Here is a 15,429-nt window from a genome sequence, read left to right as displayed (position 1 = left end):
ATTTTTTTTTGTTGTTGTTTTCAGAGAGCCAAGTTAACAAAGAGGCAGAAATAAAACTTCCCACACACAGATATGGCGGTTAATTCAACTTCATTCTTGGTAATCACCTTTACAGCAAGCAGTTACCGAAGGCATAGACTCATTCAGTACCTTGTTACATTGTGATTTCGAACAGATACCATTTATTTATCAGTTGTGAGCATGAAGGAACAGGCTACTCCCTTACTCTAATATTCGACACGTATTTGACAATTCAGAGTTAGAAAGAAGCAAAACCCAAGAGCCAAGCTCTGGATTCCAGGCCGTTGTCAGTTCAGCAGCTGCTGTGTGACTGAGGTAGTTCAGCAGCTGCACTCAGCACATTTCCCAGTCTTCTGCTCCTTCAGCTAGTACAGCACTATTTATTTACACAGTAAAACTGATATATTTTAGCAGAAGTGTAGGATGCCTAAAGAAGGTGTTCTGCAACCAGCACTGAGTGGAGTCCCACAGGACCGTCAAAGAAGTCACCCACTGCATTTGTTTTCTCATGCTAAACTTGGAGAATCAACACTGCTACCTTTGCTTGGTTTGCGCATCCATGCTTCAAATTCTTTCAGATAAACATTACTGCTATAGAGAAGGAAAGCAACACCATTTCACATGGGCAGTTGATATCTGTATTTTTTTTTCTTCCTTAGTAGCAACATCAGAATTCTTCTTCTGCATTTGGAAGACGCAAACTCTTAAATTTCTTGAGTTTCTCAATTGCAGAAGATACCGAAATTTCTCCATGAACTTTGTTGTCTCTTGTTCTCACATTGACAGCATGATTTGCTTTCTCCTTTTCACCAACCACTGCAAGATTTATCACAAACAATATTAAACTATCTACATTATTAAGTGAGCCTAGACAAACCATGCCCATTAGAACTTAAACAATATGCAGAAAGACTCTGCAGTTACCTAAGATAAAGTTATATTGAGCCAGTTGTGCATTTCTGATTTTCTTGTTCAATGTGCAGCTCTGATCTAGATCCACATCTGACATAAATCCTGCTTCAAAAAACTCAGTGCAAACCTAAAAAAAAGACATTTACTATTACAGCATATATTTTACAAGATTCCATCCAATAAATAATTTATAAATGTAACTAATTTAGCTCTTATGAACAGCTGTATTAATGAAGTCAAAATTATTTTAAGAAAACTGCACATAGCCTAAAGAGCTTGACAGGACCTTAATGCTTAGCAATTCCTTGTTAGAAGAAATACAAGTTAACATCCATATCAAACATTTGCTGATCCTCTCAGACAGCTACACTGCTGAATGCCAAAATGCCTCAGCCATGGAAAGAAGAAAAGGAAGAGAACCATTTATGTTTGCACTAAAAGGGGGTGGGAGTTGATAAAAAGAACTTTGCCTAAATGCAGTGTAGCCAAGGGTATATATCCTGGAAAATGGAAGAAATCAAGTCTACCCCTACACTTTAAGGGGATAATTCTACAATGAAACATTTGTTAGTATGTAAGATAAATAGCTCAGAACATTTTTCCTGTAATTATTACTGAAGTTTGTACATGGTAACAAAACCCCAAACATTTAGTTATATTTCCCTTTCTCAGGCTTACACAATTTTAGAGGGCATGGAAAAAAATGACTTGACCCAAAAGCATCTCCTATATTATTAAAGCATTTAATGCTCGCTCAAGGATGAGTATTTCAGGAGCTACTAAAATTGCTTGCTGCATAAGGTGTATTCTCACCTGCCGTGCATACTCCTCAGAAGTAGGTCCCACAGGCACAACCATGACCTGCCGTGGAGACAGCCAGAATGGCCTGGCAAACCCAACAAGAAAAAAAAAAGATAAATGAGCATTCTACATTTTCATTCATATCCACAGAATTGTAAGCTAAGAATGTTGCATAACGTTACCTTTACACTTTTCAATTCACATAAAATATCACACTGAATCTGATAAAATACACAGAACTGACCTTCTGTTCACTTCCTACCAATTTCACAAATTTAAATAAATTTCAATTCTTCACATAATTTCTGCTTTCAGTTGTTATATAACTTGATAGTACTAGGTGGGTAGACTCTGCATTTAAAGGTGAGAATTCACTCTTCCTTAATCCTTCAATCTATTAAAGAAGAAATATCTTCAGAGCTAACTTGAGATGAAATAGAACAACTTACAAATAAAAAGAGAATAATCACATATCTAGGCTAATTTATGTCTGTGTAAGTAACCACTTTACATACATTAAGCATCATCCAGTAAAAAGGAAGAAGTAAAATGCAGCACACACACATTCAGTTGCAATTCTTATCTCATAGAATTTTTAACCATGAGCTATAAGTAGAATACAAAACTGGAACTGTAAAACTAGATTTCATTTCATCTCACCTGCTGTTGAGAAAACCCTAGAGAAATCATTTTGTAAGGTAATGTATGAGACATTACGGAGAACCTATATTTCCTAACCATGTTGTTTAACATTTCTCAGAATTGTATTTGTGTCACGTACCATTTTCCTCCATAATTTTCTGCTAGAATAGCTATCATTCTCTCCACAGATCCCAGAACAGCTCTGTGAATAATCACTGGCCTCTTTTTATCATCTCCATCCTTACTGAAAAAGAAAATGACAGTTTCAAAACCACACTTCTCCTAGATTACATACATGCAATCCTACTAATTCTTTTGATTTTACTTATCACAGTAAAAAAAACAGTAGTTTATACTAAGCAAAAATTGCCAGTTGCTATTGAAAATCTACTTCAGAATGAATTACGCTTTTAAAGGAATACTGAGTAATCAGAATGACTGTGACATAGACACAAGTTCTTAAGTTTAAAAAAGCACACTCTACAATTTAACTCCAAAACTGACAGCTCCTGTCTCTGTATTTAATATTTTATATCCTTCCTCTCTTTTCCACTATGAGCTGAATTCATCTTCTTGCACAGGATTTATCTGCCCTCATTATTCATTTCTTTCTTTAAGTTACACACCTCTGATTATTAAAAAAAAAAAAAGGCCAGCTGCTATTTCTAATCTTATTTTCTACTGAAGAGCTATGATGTCTACTGAAGAATATGCAGCAGAACCAAAAATAACCAACACCTCCCTCAAACTTTTTGTATTATATAAAAATAAACATTGTAAGAAAAAACAACCCTGGTTCTAAAATTAACACACTCAGATGATAAAATGTCTCTTTTCTTAGCTGGAAGTCTAAGAGACATTTCCCTTTAAAAACTTTTTGCATTCATTTTATATCCTTCAAGGTCACCTAATTCTATCCAACAAAAAGAACAAAGCATTTCCTACTCCAAACATGTCGTCTCCTTAATGTCCTCAAAGAAGACATGATGACTAGACTAAAATTAAGAACTGAGCCATATAATCAGTTGCTTACCAGTTTTCTCAAGACAAATAGGTCACCAAATTTTCCCACAAACAATGGCATTTACAATTAAAGCGAGCTATCGTTATGCTGAGAAAACACCTTCAAGTTCTGGACTCAGTCCTCCACTCACAGGAGATGTTTCCCTTCATAGACCATTGCAGGCTACTTAGACGCAAACTAATAATTTGCCAAGTGAGCAACAGAGCATTAATATATCTCAGTTTATGGAAATTGCAGATAAGTATTCTATTTGTTCAAGGTAGAAAATAAGTATTTTAAATCACTCACCCAACGTAAGTAAGATTAAAGCGAATGGGTAGCTGGAAGTCAAGTTGGATAGTAGCACACTGATGGTATCTTCCAAGAGCATCTTTGATTTTAATATCAATCTGTGAATCACAGAATGGCCTGGGTTGAAAAGGACCACGATGATCACCTGGTTCCAACCCCCTGCTATGTGCAGGATCACCAATCACTAGACCAGGCTGCCCAGAGCCACATCCAGCCTGGCCTTGAATGCCTCAAGGGATGGGGCATCCACAACCTCCACGGGCAAACTGCTCCAGTGTGTCATCACCCTTTGAGTGAAAAACTTCCTCCTCATATCTAACCCAAATCTCCCCTGTCTCAGTTTAAAACCATTTCCCCTTGTCCTATCACTATCCACCCTTGTAAGCAGTCATACCCCCTCCTGTTTATATGCTCCCTTCAAGCATTGGAAGGCCACAATGAGGTCTCCAAATAAAGATTACCCAGTAACCTGATACTGTTTGCCTACATTTTGTCTACATTGTTGTCCATCCTGAAGTTGTATTAAAATACCAATTCACTAACCTTAGGACCATAAAACGCTCCATCTCCTGGATTCAATGCCCACTGTACTCCAAAGTTATCCAAGCTGTTTTGAAGTTGCTAATCATGAAACAGAAAGAGTAATTACAACAATAGAGCATTTCATCTCTGTAAAAGTGTAAGCATTTTTCTCTGAAATATTAAGCAACTCAACATGCTGATGACTATCGTTCAAACATTTAGTCACTTAGGATATTCTTTAAAATAAAAGAGTAAAAGAGTTCCTTGTAAAAATTTTCTGATTAATCTGAGAGGAAAAAAAAAATCAGTTCAAGATAAGGGACTCTTGAAAAATCTAAAAGAAACCTCACATTATACAGCTTTTCAACATGCATTTCTATTCAGGATAATATTTAGCATCTGACTTACACAATTTCACATATGTCACTGTTCAACATGAAACAATTTAACTAAATATCTACTTCTATAAAACCTCTGCACATATTAAAAACATACATATATATTATATATATATTTTTAAATGTCAATTACCTTTTCTGCATGATTCCAAATCTCTAATTCTCCTAGATAGTTTTCTGGTCTTGTTGAAAGATGCAATTGGAAGGTAAAGCCAAAGATAGAATAAACTGACTTCAAGAAATCAAGACAGCCCTTAATTTCTTCTTCAATCTTAAATGCAAACAAAAGAAATTATTTGAAAAATAAAACAATATTTTTACATATTTATTTACATCAAAACCTGAATTTGCTGAACTCATCATAACCAGAGTTAAGAGGCCACTACATAACAACCATCACATGAAAATGGGAGGCGGAAACGAAGGAGGAAAAATACTTTGCCTTCCGTAATTTACTTGCCTGATGTATCTATCTTACTCAAGGGAAAACTCCTATACAAAGATCCGTTCTGTAATTCATATCAATAACATCCCTTAAATATGGTTTTATTCTTTTTATATAAGTATTTAACTTCAAAAAAAAAAAATTCAGCATTGCTATTTTCAACTTCTAACAAAATAACTTCAAGAGGCTACCTATGAGTATTACTGCAGAAGATTAAGAAATATGAAGTATCAGATGATTAAATAGAAAACACCTACATCTAAAAAAAAAAAATTGAAAACAGCATTATGCTAGAAAACACAGTAGAAAAATCTGTATGAGTTTTACTTTTTTTAATGTCAGTTTGAGTTGGTGAGGAGAGATTTTTTTTAATTTTTATTTTTTACCTGTTCTATTGTACAGAAGATATGAGCATCATCTTGTTGGAAGCGCCTTACGCGAGTCAAGCCACTTAAAGTGCCAGAGAGCTCATTTCGGTGAAGAACTCCAAAATCTGCAAGTCTTAGAGGCATTTCTCTCCAGGATCGCGGACGATGGGCAAACATCAAGCTAGAAGGAACATGAAGGAACCTTGCTTTTATCCTTCTTGCAGAAGACTTAAGTCAGTACATAAACTAGCAGTTTATATAGATGGTAATTTCACTGTTAAGCATTTATTCGTTCAGACTGTCCACATTCTAAAAGGCAGGCACATGGAGTGCACAAGGCACTCAAAAAGCCTTGCTAGAGACCACCTAGAAAAAAAGCAACACTGAGAATAACAATCAGAATTTTGATACGCTGTAAATGAAGCCTCAATCTAATCAACATTACTTATATTTGCTACTGGTACGGCTAATATTGATACACACAAATCTAGCTACTTATTCTAGACTTACTGAAAGACCCTCCTACAAAAGTTTTATTTGGTCCGCTTTGGGATGCTGCCAGGGAGCTCTATAGACATCCTAGCTGCTCAGTTGTCTACTGCACACACAAATGATAATGCATATTGACACCACATTTCTTTCTCCTCAGCCTCACAAGGGATAAAAATAGTGAAGTAAGAAGGCTTTCAGTTGAAAGTACAAACCAATGTCCTGGACAGTTCATTGGTTTAAGCGCGAAAGTTTCCTTCTCTATTTCAAAAGAGAACATATTTTCACTGTAGTGCTGCCAGTGCCCAGAAGTTTCCCAGAGTTTACTGTTGAAGATGTTTGGAGATACAACTTCAGTAAAATTACGCCTGTGATACTCCTCCTGTAAAACAAATTAAACATTTACAAGATGATTCAGCTTTCTACAAGCAAAATCCTGATTTTCTTACTTTTTTAAAAATTGTTTTCTTACTATGGCACTTTACTAGGTAAGTAAACATGAAGGTTTTACACAACTGTAAAACGTGTCAGTTAAGAATGCTTTCATCTGTCCTATTTTGGAAAAGGTTATATCTATATGATCTTGGTGAAAATCACATATGCTTACATACATAGACCCACCTCTCTCTGAGAACAGCTCAGTGCTACAAAATGGCACACCACTTGAGATCAACAGAAAGTATTAAGCATGTCTATACTCACTCGTATGAAATCTGTGAGTGTATTATAAAGAAAGGCACCTCTGGGGAGGAAAAAGCAGCTTCCAGGACTCAAATCATGAAAGAAGAAGAGTTCTTGCTCCTATGTAAATAGGAAACAGAATTCTGTAACATCATTTCAGATATATCTCTAATAGTTACCTGAAGGAAATGACTATTTCGCACACTGAGACTTCACAAAAATGAAAGAATACAGTAACAAGATGATTTACTACAGTAACAAAATGATTTCTAAAAGGTAACAATTTCTCAGAACAGATGTTAATTTCTTTCCAGTTCTTACTCTTAGAAATCTGTATATGACTGGTAGCCCACTTAACTCAGTGGCTATCTAAATAGACATTTCCTCAAAATCTTGAAGCCTGAAGTAATCTTACCATTAGTAACCAATGCAATTACACACATACCCATCTGAGGGTTGACAGCTGAAATTCATGAGCTGGTCATTCTTCAGAATTAGCTCAAATACAAACTCAGAAGTGTGGCTCTGGTACATCATAAGAGTACCTTAGCCTCTTACAATTATTAGATACTGGATATATAGATAATAGGTAATTTTTTTTTCCCACGGTAGATAACTTGTTTTTGAAAATGCAAGTAAGTAATCATCAAGTACACTGTACACATGTTCAAGTCTTAGTGAGTTAATTGAAACACAAACGCCGCAGCAAAGATCACTCTGCCACACCTATCCTTTGTCAGTTTTCTGTAAGTTTCTCATTGACTCTCCTTCTGAGTCCCCCCAGTTGTTCATTACTGCTTATGAAGGCAGTGTTTTGGTACCTACCAACAAGTAACTCAATTTAATACTAAATCTTTTCACTTTAACCTAGTAGAGGTATGTACTGGTATGTATTACTTCCTCACTTGCACCTATAAAAAGCATGACCAAAATATCATTCATAAAATTTTCAATAATTTCTCCCTTCTATGAAAAATGTAGTGTTTCATGTAGAATCTCAAAATATCCTACATCAAATGTTAAGACATACCTCCCCAAGCCCAGGGACTACTTCCCAACTTATTCCCAAAGTGAGCTCAGTATCTGTAAGCAACTGGTGAGCCAAATTTGTGTAAATGAAATTTTGAAATGAAAAGTACACTGGAAGATAAATGCACAGAACAGGTTCCCATTCAAATTACCCTAAAAAGAAAGAAGAGAATGAATTCTATTGCAGTAGCATAAAAGAGAAGCAGACCATAGAAGAGCACACCTTTCCAATTTTCCTATGATCCCGGTTTCTAGCTTCTTCCTGGAATTTTTCCCATTCCTTCATCATTTTGTTATCAGGGAAGGATATCCCATAGATTCGCTGCAGAGTTTCCATGTCAGCTTTTCCTTCCCAGTACGTAGAGGAATTCTGATGGACAAAACCCATAACTGAGGATAAGCATTGTTATACTCTCAGCAAGAGGAAGAATAATGCATTTGAATGTTAAGGCTTTTAACTTGGTAAAAGAATTACATGCAGTCATCCAGCATTTATTTATATTACAGATACTTGCGTGGCCTTTTAGTCAGCATGCCTAATGCAGAAGGTATAAACAAAAGTCACTAGTCAAGTCATATTTATTTTACTTAGATTCCGTATTTTAACTCGAACCACGTGTTATCTCTTGTTTAAGTTCAAAACAATGCAAAAAATAAACATGGAAGTCTCTCAGTTAAATCCTAGCTTTCTGACAAGTCAAACACTTAATCCATAGAATAGACTTCAGTCAGGAAATCAGCAGAAGCAAGTATAATAAATGTCCCAATGGGGACAGTCTGACAACATCAGAATCAGCATCTGCAACTAACTGAAACTGCATCGTTCTTGTCAGCAATTCCATTTTTAAAAAGCCAATAACAAAAATCATAAAACCATGACAAACATTTACAGACCTGCCACTGCCCACTTTACCTCCTACACCCGAAAAGCTCCACCTTACAAGGTCAAAACACTATTTTCTGATCCAATTTACATCTTGGAAGTTCATTTACCAGAGAATGGAGGGAACATGCATAATGCATGGACAGAACAGCACAAAGATGTGACAGCTAGTACAAAGCCAGACCAGAACATCTGCACTACACAGTGCAATGCTCTGAAGATACTAGCACAACAATACAGCAGTACTGTCACATTAGCTTAGCCACATTAACTTCTCTACTGTGCATGGGTTAGCTAGTTCCACACCACTACCCCGAGAGTGTTTGCTCTGCTTTTCATTATAGTCATACAATTCAACTGCACTAACACTCTGATTAAGAAAAAAAAAAAGACGCTCTCAGTTTCCACTGATGACTGCTGTGATGGTCAACAGTAAGCAAGCCTTGGAAATGGATGAAGGAAAGCAGTTTTGTTTGATGAGAAAGGGGAAATAAATAAGCGACTATTTTTAGAGTAAGCAAAAAAAAAAAACAAACAATGCAGGGGACCTTGTCACTTCAGGAAAAATAGATAAAGAAATCAACTGACCAGCTTATGGTAGTTATGATTTAAGATGTGCTTTATTTAAACTTACCTTAAATATTTTAAGGGCCTTAATTTTTCCAGTGTGTCTCACATGCGGGCCCCTGCAGAGATCAATCAGTGGACCACATCTAAACACCAAAAGAATGAAAGTGTTTATTTCAAAATAGTCCAGCATTTTAAAATACAGTAACTAATGACATACAGGGTATTGCTTTACATGCTCAAATAATAAGTATCTACATATGTAATACTCAGCAAATCCGTGCATCTTAAATCTAACTGTATCTGGTACTTGAAGCAGGATATTCACTTGGTCAACACTCATCACATTTATCACATTTGATGCATTACCAAAACCACTGTATTACACACAGCAATTCATATATTTCCATATGTAAATTCATTTAAAATTGCTCAGGAAATTTCAAACTATATACATCAAACAGAAAAAACGTTTTTCTCATTTTTTTTTACTAATAAATTCTAGTTCCTGCAACTGCATGAACAGGATCCTCAGCACACACTTAGCTAGAAGTTTGTTTTATCCATTATCCAGTCATTCAATTGGGGGTAATTTACTTTAATCTTTTTTATCGAAGAGGCAAAGACTGAAAAGACCTGCCATTTGTCCACCAATGGAGATCTGACCTGTCCTAACAGAGAAAGGAAATACCTGATTTTACATAAATTAAAATTTCTAATTGAAAGTCTCATTCCTGATTATACAAATATTCAGAAATAAAAACAGAAAAAAATATTATCTTCTGAAATAAAATGAAATACTTAACAGTATAAATGTTTTGTAACACCTTTTAATTTATTTTGTTTACCTGTAAACTGTGGTGGTTGGTGTGTTCACCTTCTCATTAAGGATACGGCACTTAAATTTGTTATACTGCACGAGGAAACACGAGAATACAGGAACACCATTACAACAGCTACTAACACTCTATTCCAAAATTATGTATTAACAATACGTGCATCAGTAAGACTATCACAACCAACAAGTCAGATACACAATGTAAACATTCAACAGCCTTCCAGAAGGATTATAAAACAAAAGGGGAAAGAGACAAATTATCTTCGCTGTCCAGACAAAGCGTTAAAGATGATGATTACCACCTGAAAACCTCAAAGGACTTCAAAAAGACAATTACAACACAGTACAGTGAGACTGTTAATATTCACCATATAAAATGGAGGACTAGGGAATAAAGTCTTTTTTTAGTTCATCTCAATTCATCATGCAAGTTAACCAGAATGACCATGTGCTTTTTAAGCACCAATAATCTCACTGAACTTGAGGTGTTTTTGTGCAACAAGAAATTGTGTTTTTTTTATTGCTTGAAAAACTCCTGAACACCTGTAAGGGATGTGGAGAAGGGAGACAGAATGCTACAGTTCTTTTTTTTATTATTATTATGACATAGCTAGGTACAATTCTGATGTTGCAGGCAGCATTTTAAAACGTAACTCTTATGAAAACATCATCATACCAGAATCACAGGTACTCCAAAGATTTACCTTAAACATGTCTAACAGGATCTCCTTCTTGACTTCCAGTCTTTCAAAAGGCTGCTTTTCTTTTATGATGTTTTTACAGCGGTTCTCTAGTGCTGGGAATTCAGTGCTAGATACACCTCTAAACAAACAGACAAGGACAAGAGAAACTCAAATCAATTATTCTGATATTCACATTCTTTAAGTAATCACATTACAGCAGTCAAATCTGAAACACAAGGGGCATGCTGTGATTTGTCACAGCGTTGTCTTAGTTCCTTGCTATCAGCTGTACTCTCATATACAAAGCTCTGAAACACAAACAGAATCACTCCAAACAATCCCATTCAAATCACCCAGGTAACAGCCTTCAGTTCATTCAAGTGTCTGGAAGACCGTTAGCTCCAAGTACCTATGGCTAAATCCCACTGTATTTCACATTTCTACACGTGATTCTTCAAGGCAATTTCCTTCTGCATGTCCCAGGAATTTCAGGAAGTTTTACCAAACCACTCCATGTTTTGTTTTTGTTTTTTTTGTTTTCTTTTGTTTTGTTTTGTTTTTGTTTTGTCTTTTTTTCCCACGACCATTCAAAAATCCCAATTCCTGAGCTGTCTGAACACTGCTCTTGAATTTAAGTATTTAGACAAACATACACTCCCTCTACACATCTCCACTAAAAGATGGACAACTTGCCAGATTTAGACAACATTAGAGATGCATTTTAATATACAGAAACATTATGGAGTGAAATATTCTAGTGCTGCACTTCAGTAATGAGTGCTAAAATTCTTACTGAATATTTACCTGTCCTCAATGTACATGTCATAGTAAAATCCATTCTCAATTGGTGGTCCATAGCACAAGCAGCCCCCATAGAATCCTTCCATGGCCTCTCCAAGAATATGAGCGCTTGAATGCCAGTAAACCTGCGAATCAAGTCAGATGAGCAAGTCATGGGATCATCATTCTTATACAATTAAAATTAACAAAAACAAAAACGTATGGCTTAAGATGAGAAACTGATAGATCAGTCATTGCTTTTTAAATTCTGTGAGAATTTTACCAATTTTTTGCTGTCATTTTTAACCATGACAAATACTTGCATGGTGATTTTTAATTACTTCTTAATTACTTCTTTGACAATAAGCTGGCAGCTGTAGCATTAAAGCCTCATCTTATTTTAGTCTGAAATACAATTATACCTCTGCACAACTCAGTCACTGTAATAAACATATTCTGTTCATTTATAAGCAAGTCAAGCAGTCAGTTTAAAGTCTGTGCAGCTTTAACAACATGTAAAGCAACACAGACAATTACGTTGCTGTTGTTCATATGTGGTGTGTTTACAGTAAGACTGTAAACCATGTTATGTGTAACACCAGAAGGTGGGAGTCAACAGCTCCACAGACAAATAGCCATCTACGTTCTAAGCCCCTACTAATTCAGGCCACTTAATAACCCAGAAGGCTCATGGAATGCCTTGAACAAACTCAATCACGTGAATCTGACAAAATGAAGCCTAAGTCCAATGCATAAACACAGGCTAGAATCCCAGCCTCACAGAAAATTCCTGGGCATGTCACTAACTATATTTATAGTTTAACTGACCAAGATGTGCTTACTTGTTTCTAACAAGCACTGTCAACACACAACTGTCTATATTTCGTTTCATTTATGACTCAAATTTGACTTCTAGAAAATTAAGACAACCTCACTGTTGCCTTCAGTGTCTGATCTACAAACACATCCTTTGAACACACCATAAGTCACACAACTTAGGCAAACTACTTCAACTTAGTACACGAATCAAGACACTACAAACCAAATCTGAGTCTCGTTCAAGAAATAACCTGTTTATGTGCAAGAGGAAAAAAGAACAGTAAGAATTACTTCACCTATAAATTAGTTATGTAGTATTTAAGCATCTTTGTCAAATAATGAGAAAAATTAAATGAACAGGTTTTTGATTTTTTTTTTTTTTAATACAAGCTGCACTCAATTCAATGACACAAACTCTATTCATCAAGTTAAAAACAGATTTATTTACAGCTTGTGCTTCTTCATCATCAAATGTAAGCAGCTGCAGAGTACAATCTCCCTCCAATGGACGATCCAGGTCCCACAGTTCACCATTCACTTTGGCTATGACTGCATTTGAAGCCAACCCTTGACTAAAGAACACAAAGAAGAAACCAAAATATTAGGTTCAAATTCACAAAAGTGGCTATGTTTCTATACTTGATGACCCCACTCACATCTTATAGCACCTAAAGACATTTAGTCTTTAAGTCTTTAAGTTTTGGGTGTTTTGTTGTTTTGTTTTGTTTTTTGTTGTTTTTTTTAAAGCATGTTTCTACTTTTAAAGCATAGACTTTTCAGGACTTCTAGCTTCATCCAACCTTCAGCACTAGGGACCTGCTCACAATTTTCTACAATTAGCCAGTAACTCACAAACCTTTACACGTCTCTTAGTTCTTAACAGTCTGACTAACTGTTGTATTTTTTAACTGGAAGCAAGCATGATGACCTCAGCACACAGCTTCAAGCATCACTCATAATTGGTGATGCATATTCCTGCTACTGCCTTGGCATTCAGCAGAGGCCTCAACAATGCTTTTCAAGTGAAACAACTTGAGTCACCATTCACTATGACATACATGTTTTACACAGCAATGTGAGAGGCAAATAACAGTAACAGATTTATCACCCCAAAAATACAATTCCTTCAATGTGCAAGTTACCTGATTCCTACAGCTAGTTGATAGGGTGTGGTTTTCCAAGACTCTCCATCCGCTATTTTTCCATCTGTCAGAGTAATTTTGATAGGTTTTGTCTCATTGGCTGCTCTGTAAGCTAGCAAAGCATCATGTTCTTTCTTCAGTGTTTCATAAAGCTTCAGTCTGTCTTCTATGAAACTTGGCTCACACTGTAACTATAACAAGGAAGTGAAATCATACATGCAAGCCAAAAATTATTTGCAAGAGAAATGGAAGGAAGAGGCTTAGAGTGCTGATGCATTCCTAGAGGTTTCATCTGAGACTAGATTTCAATACGTTAGAATTTATACTAACACGTAGTAAAGCACTGGTACATAATAGTGCAGTCCAAATTCCTAACTGTGCTATAGTGGCTTTTCAATATTCCAGTGCACCCTCATCCATCTGGATCTAAATGGCTCTGCGTGCCCAACCTCAGAGAGCAGTCCATACTTCTGCCCCAGTTTGCATTTGGCTGACATCCCAGAGAAGTTTGGATCATTCCAACAAGAGCTCACTTCTGCTGGTCCTTTCAAAGAATCAGATTCGAGTAACTCAAGATAGTTTGGGGGAAGTTTCCTTTACTTTAGCAGAAAACAAATTATGATCTATCAAACAACAGCTACTGCCGCCAACATTCTACTTCACAGTGCACATTATTCAGCTATTCATGAAACACCACTCTCTTTAGGAACCACTGTATCCTGACCTTAATTTCCCCAAAGCCCACGTACTGTTGTCACATGGAAAGTAGAGCACTGTGAACATGTAAGAACTCCACATGCAAGTTGAAAATCTCTGAGGATACATCTTGTGTATACGTACATTACAGAAAGCCTTCTTCCCAAATCTGGGATTTCAGAATACAGAGAGGTACTTCAGATTTCAGCATCTCTCCCGAATGGAATATCAAACAAAACTACTCCTCCTTTAATTATATGGTAATAAACCCACTTACTTCACTCTTGTGTCCACCGATGACTTCCTTTTCCTTCTGGTCCACCACAGCAGCAGGCCGTACTGCGGAGGCTTCCTGAAAATAACGAGAACATGAATTATAACTCTGCTTTTGAGGCTTTTCCCAAGCAGCCACCGAACCAACCGAAGCTGGCCAGCCCGGCCTCGGGCTACAAAGGCAGTCTGTCCATGCCGAGACATCCCTTCCACACACAGCCCACCTGAGGCCAGAGCTAGGCCACAGCACGGCGGTCAGCAAACACTGCAAGACCGCCGACAGCCTTCCCGATACCGCCTTCTCAACGTTATTCCAATCACCACCGCCACCGAGATCCTGACGCGTTTACACGGAGCAGCCAGGACAGAAACAGGCTTCGGTAGTTTGCTACCACAACTCCGCGCTCACGAAGCTCTCGCACGGCGGGGAGCGGCGCCGCCCCGAGCCCGCGGGCACAGCCGAGACCGGGCCGGCCGTACCGCTCCCAGCCCGGCCGTACCGCTCCCAGCCCGGCCGCACGGCGCCGGCCGCCGCCACGCCCGTCCCGCCGCGCCCCGAGCGCCGTTACCTCGCTGCCGGCTCGCGGCTCCGCCGGCGCCTCCCGGGCCAGCTCGGCCGCCAGGCTGCGGCGCAGGTGCAGGAGGCGGTAGCGCAGCTTCTCGTTCTCGGCCCTCAGCCGCAGCAGCTCGGGGCTGCAGCCCTCGGCACAGCGCGGCGCGTCCCGCTCCTTCAGGCGGCCGACCTCCGCCGCCAGCCAGCGCAGCTCCCGCTCCTGCCGCGACACGCGCCGCGCCGCCGCCTCGGCCGCCGCCATCTTCCCCGGGCGGGCAGCCCGCCCGCCGCCCGCTGCCTCCGCCCTCTGCCCCGCCCCGCCCGCCCACACGGACACGGAGCCGCCCACGGCGCGGCTGAGCCTTCCGGGCAGCCGGCCGGGCCCGGTGCGAGCCGTGGGCTGTGAGGGCGGGTGGGGCCGCGCCTCGTTGAGGCCGCTGTAGTGGCGGGCTGCTCCGGTCGCAAAACTTTGGCACCGAGGAATCACTGAATCATTCAGGTTGGCAAAGGCCGCTCACAGCATCCAGTCCAGCCGCCGGCCATCCCCGCCTGCCCGCTGATCCTTAGGAAGA

At 38.5% G+C, this 15,429-nt stretch overlaps 1 protein-coding gene across 1 annotated transcript; it reads right to left on the bottom strand.

The window, feature by feature from the left end:
- Positions 1–181: 181 nt before the first annotated feature.
- Positions 182–15,150, bottom strand: LOC116244636 (threonine--tRNA ligase 1, cytoplasmic-like). The gene is made up of 19 exons (XM_031616456.2): positions 14,874–15,150; positions 14,309–14,383; positions 13,336–13,526; positions 12,642–12,765; positions 11,399–11,520; positions 10,616–10,733; positions 9,922–9,986; positions 9,141–9,219; positions 7,847–7,993; positions 6,616–6,714; positions 6,129–6,295; positions 5,443–5,605; positions 4,745–4,882; positions 4,235–4,312; positions 3,689–3,789; positions 2,516–2,620; positions 1,747–1,819; positions 946–1,060; positions 182–837 (listed from the first exon to the last, which is right to left on the bottom strand). The coding sequence occupies exons 1-19, from the start codon at positions 15,117–15,119 to the stop codon at positions 689–691; spliced, it is 2,355 nt and encodes a 784-aa protein (XP_031472316.2). The 5' UTR covers positions 15,120–15,150; the 3' UTR covers positions 182–688.
- Positions 15,151–15,429: the final 279 nt, after the last annotated feature.

The sequence above is a fragment of the Phasianus colchicus genome, chromosome 12 (genome assembly GCF_987193195.1).
Source record: "Phasianus colchicus chromosome 12, bPhaCol1.hap1.1, whole genome shotgun sequence".
NCBI lineage: Eukaryota > Metazoa > Chordata > Aves > Galliformes > Phasianidae > Phasianus > Phasianus colchicus.
The sequence above is the reverse complement of the archived record's forward strand: the minus strand, read 5'-3'. Positions and strand labels throughout refer to the sequence as shown.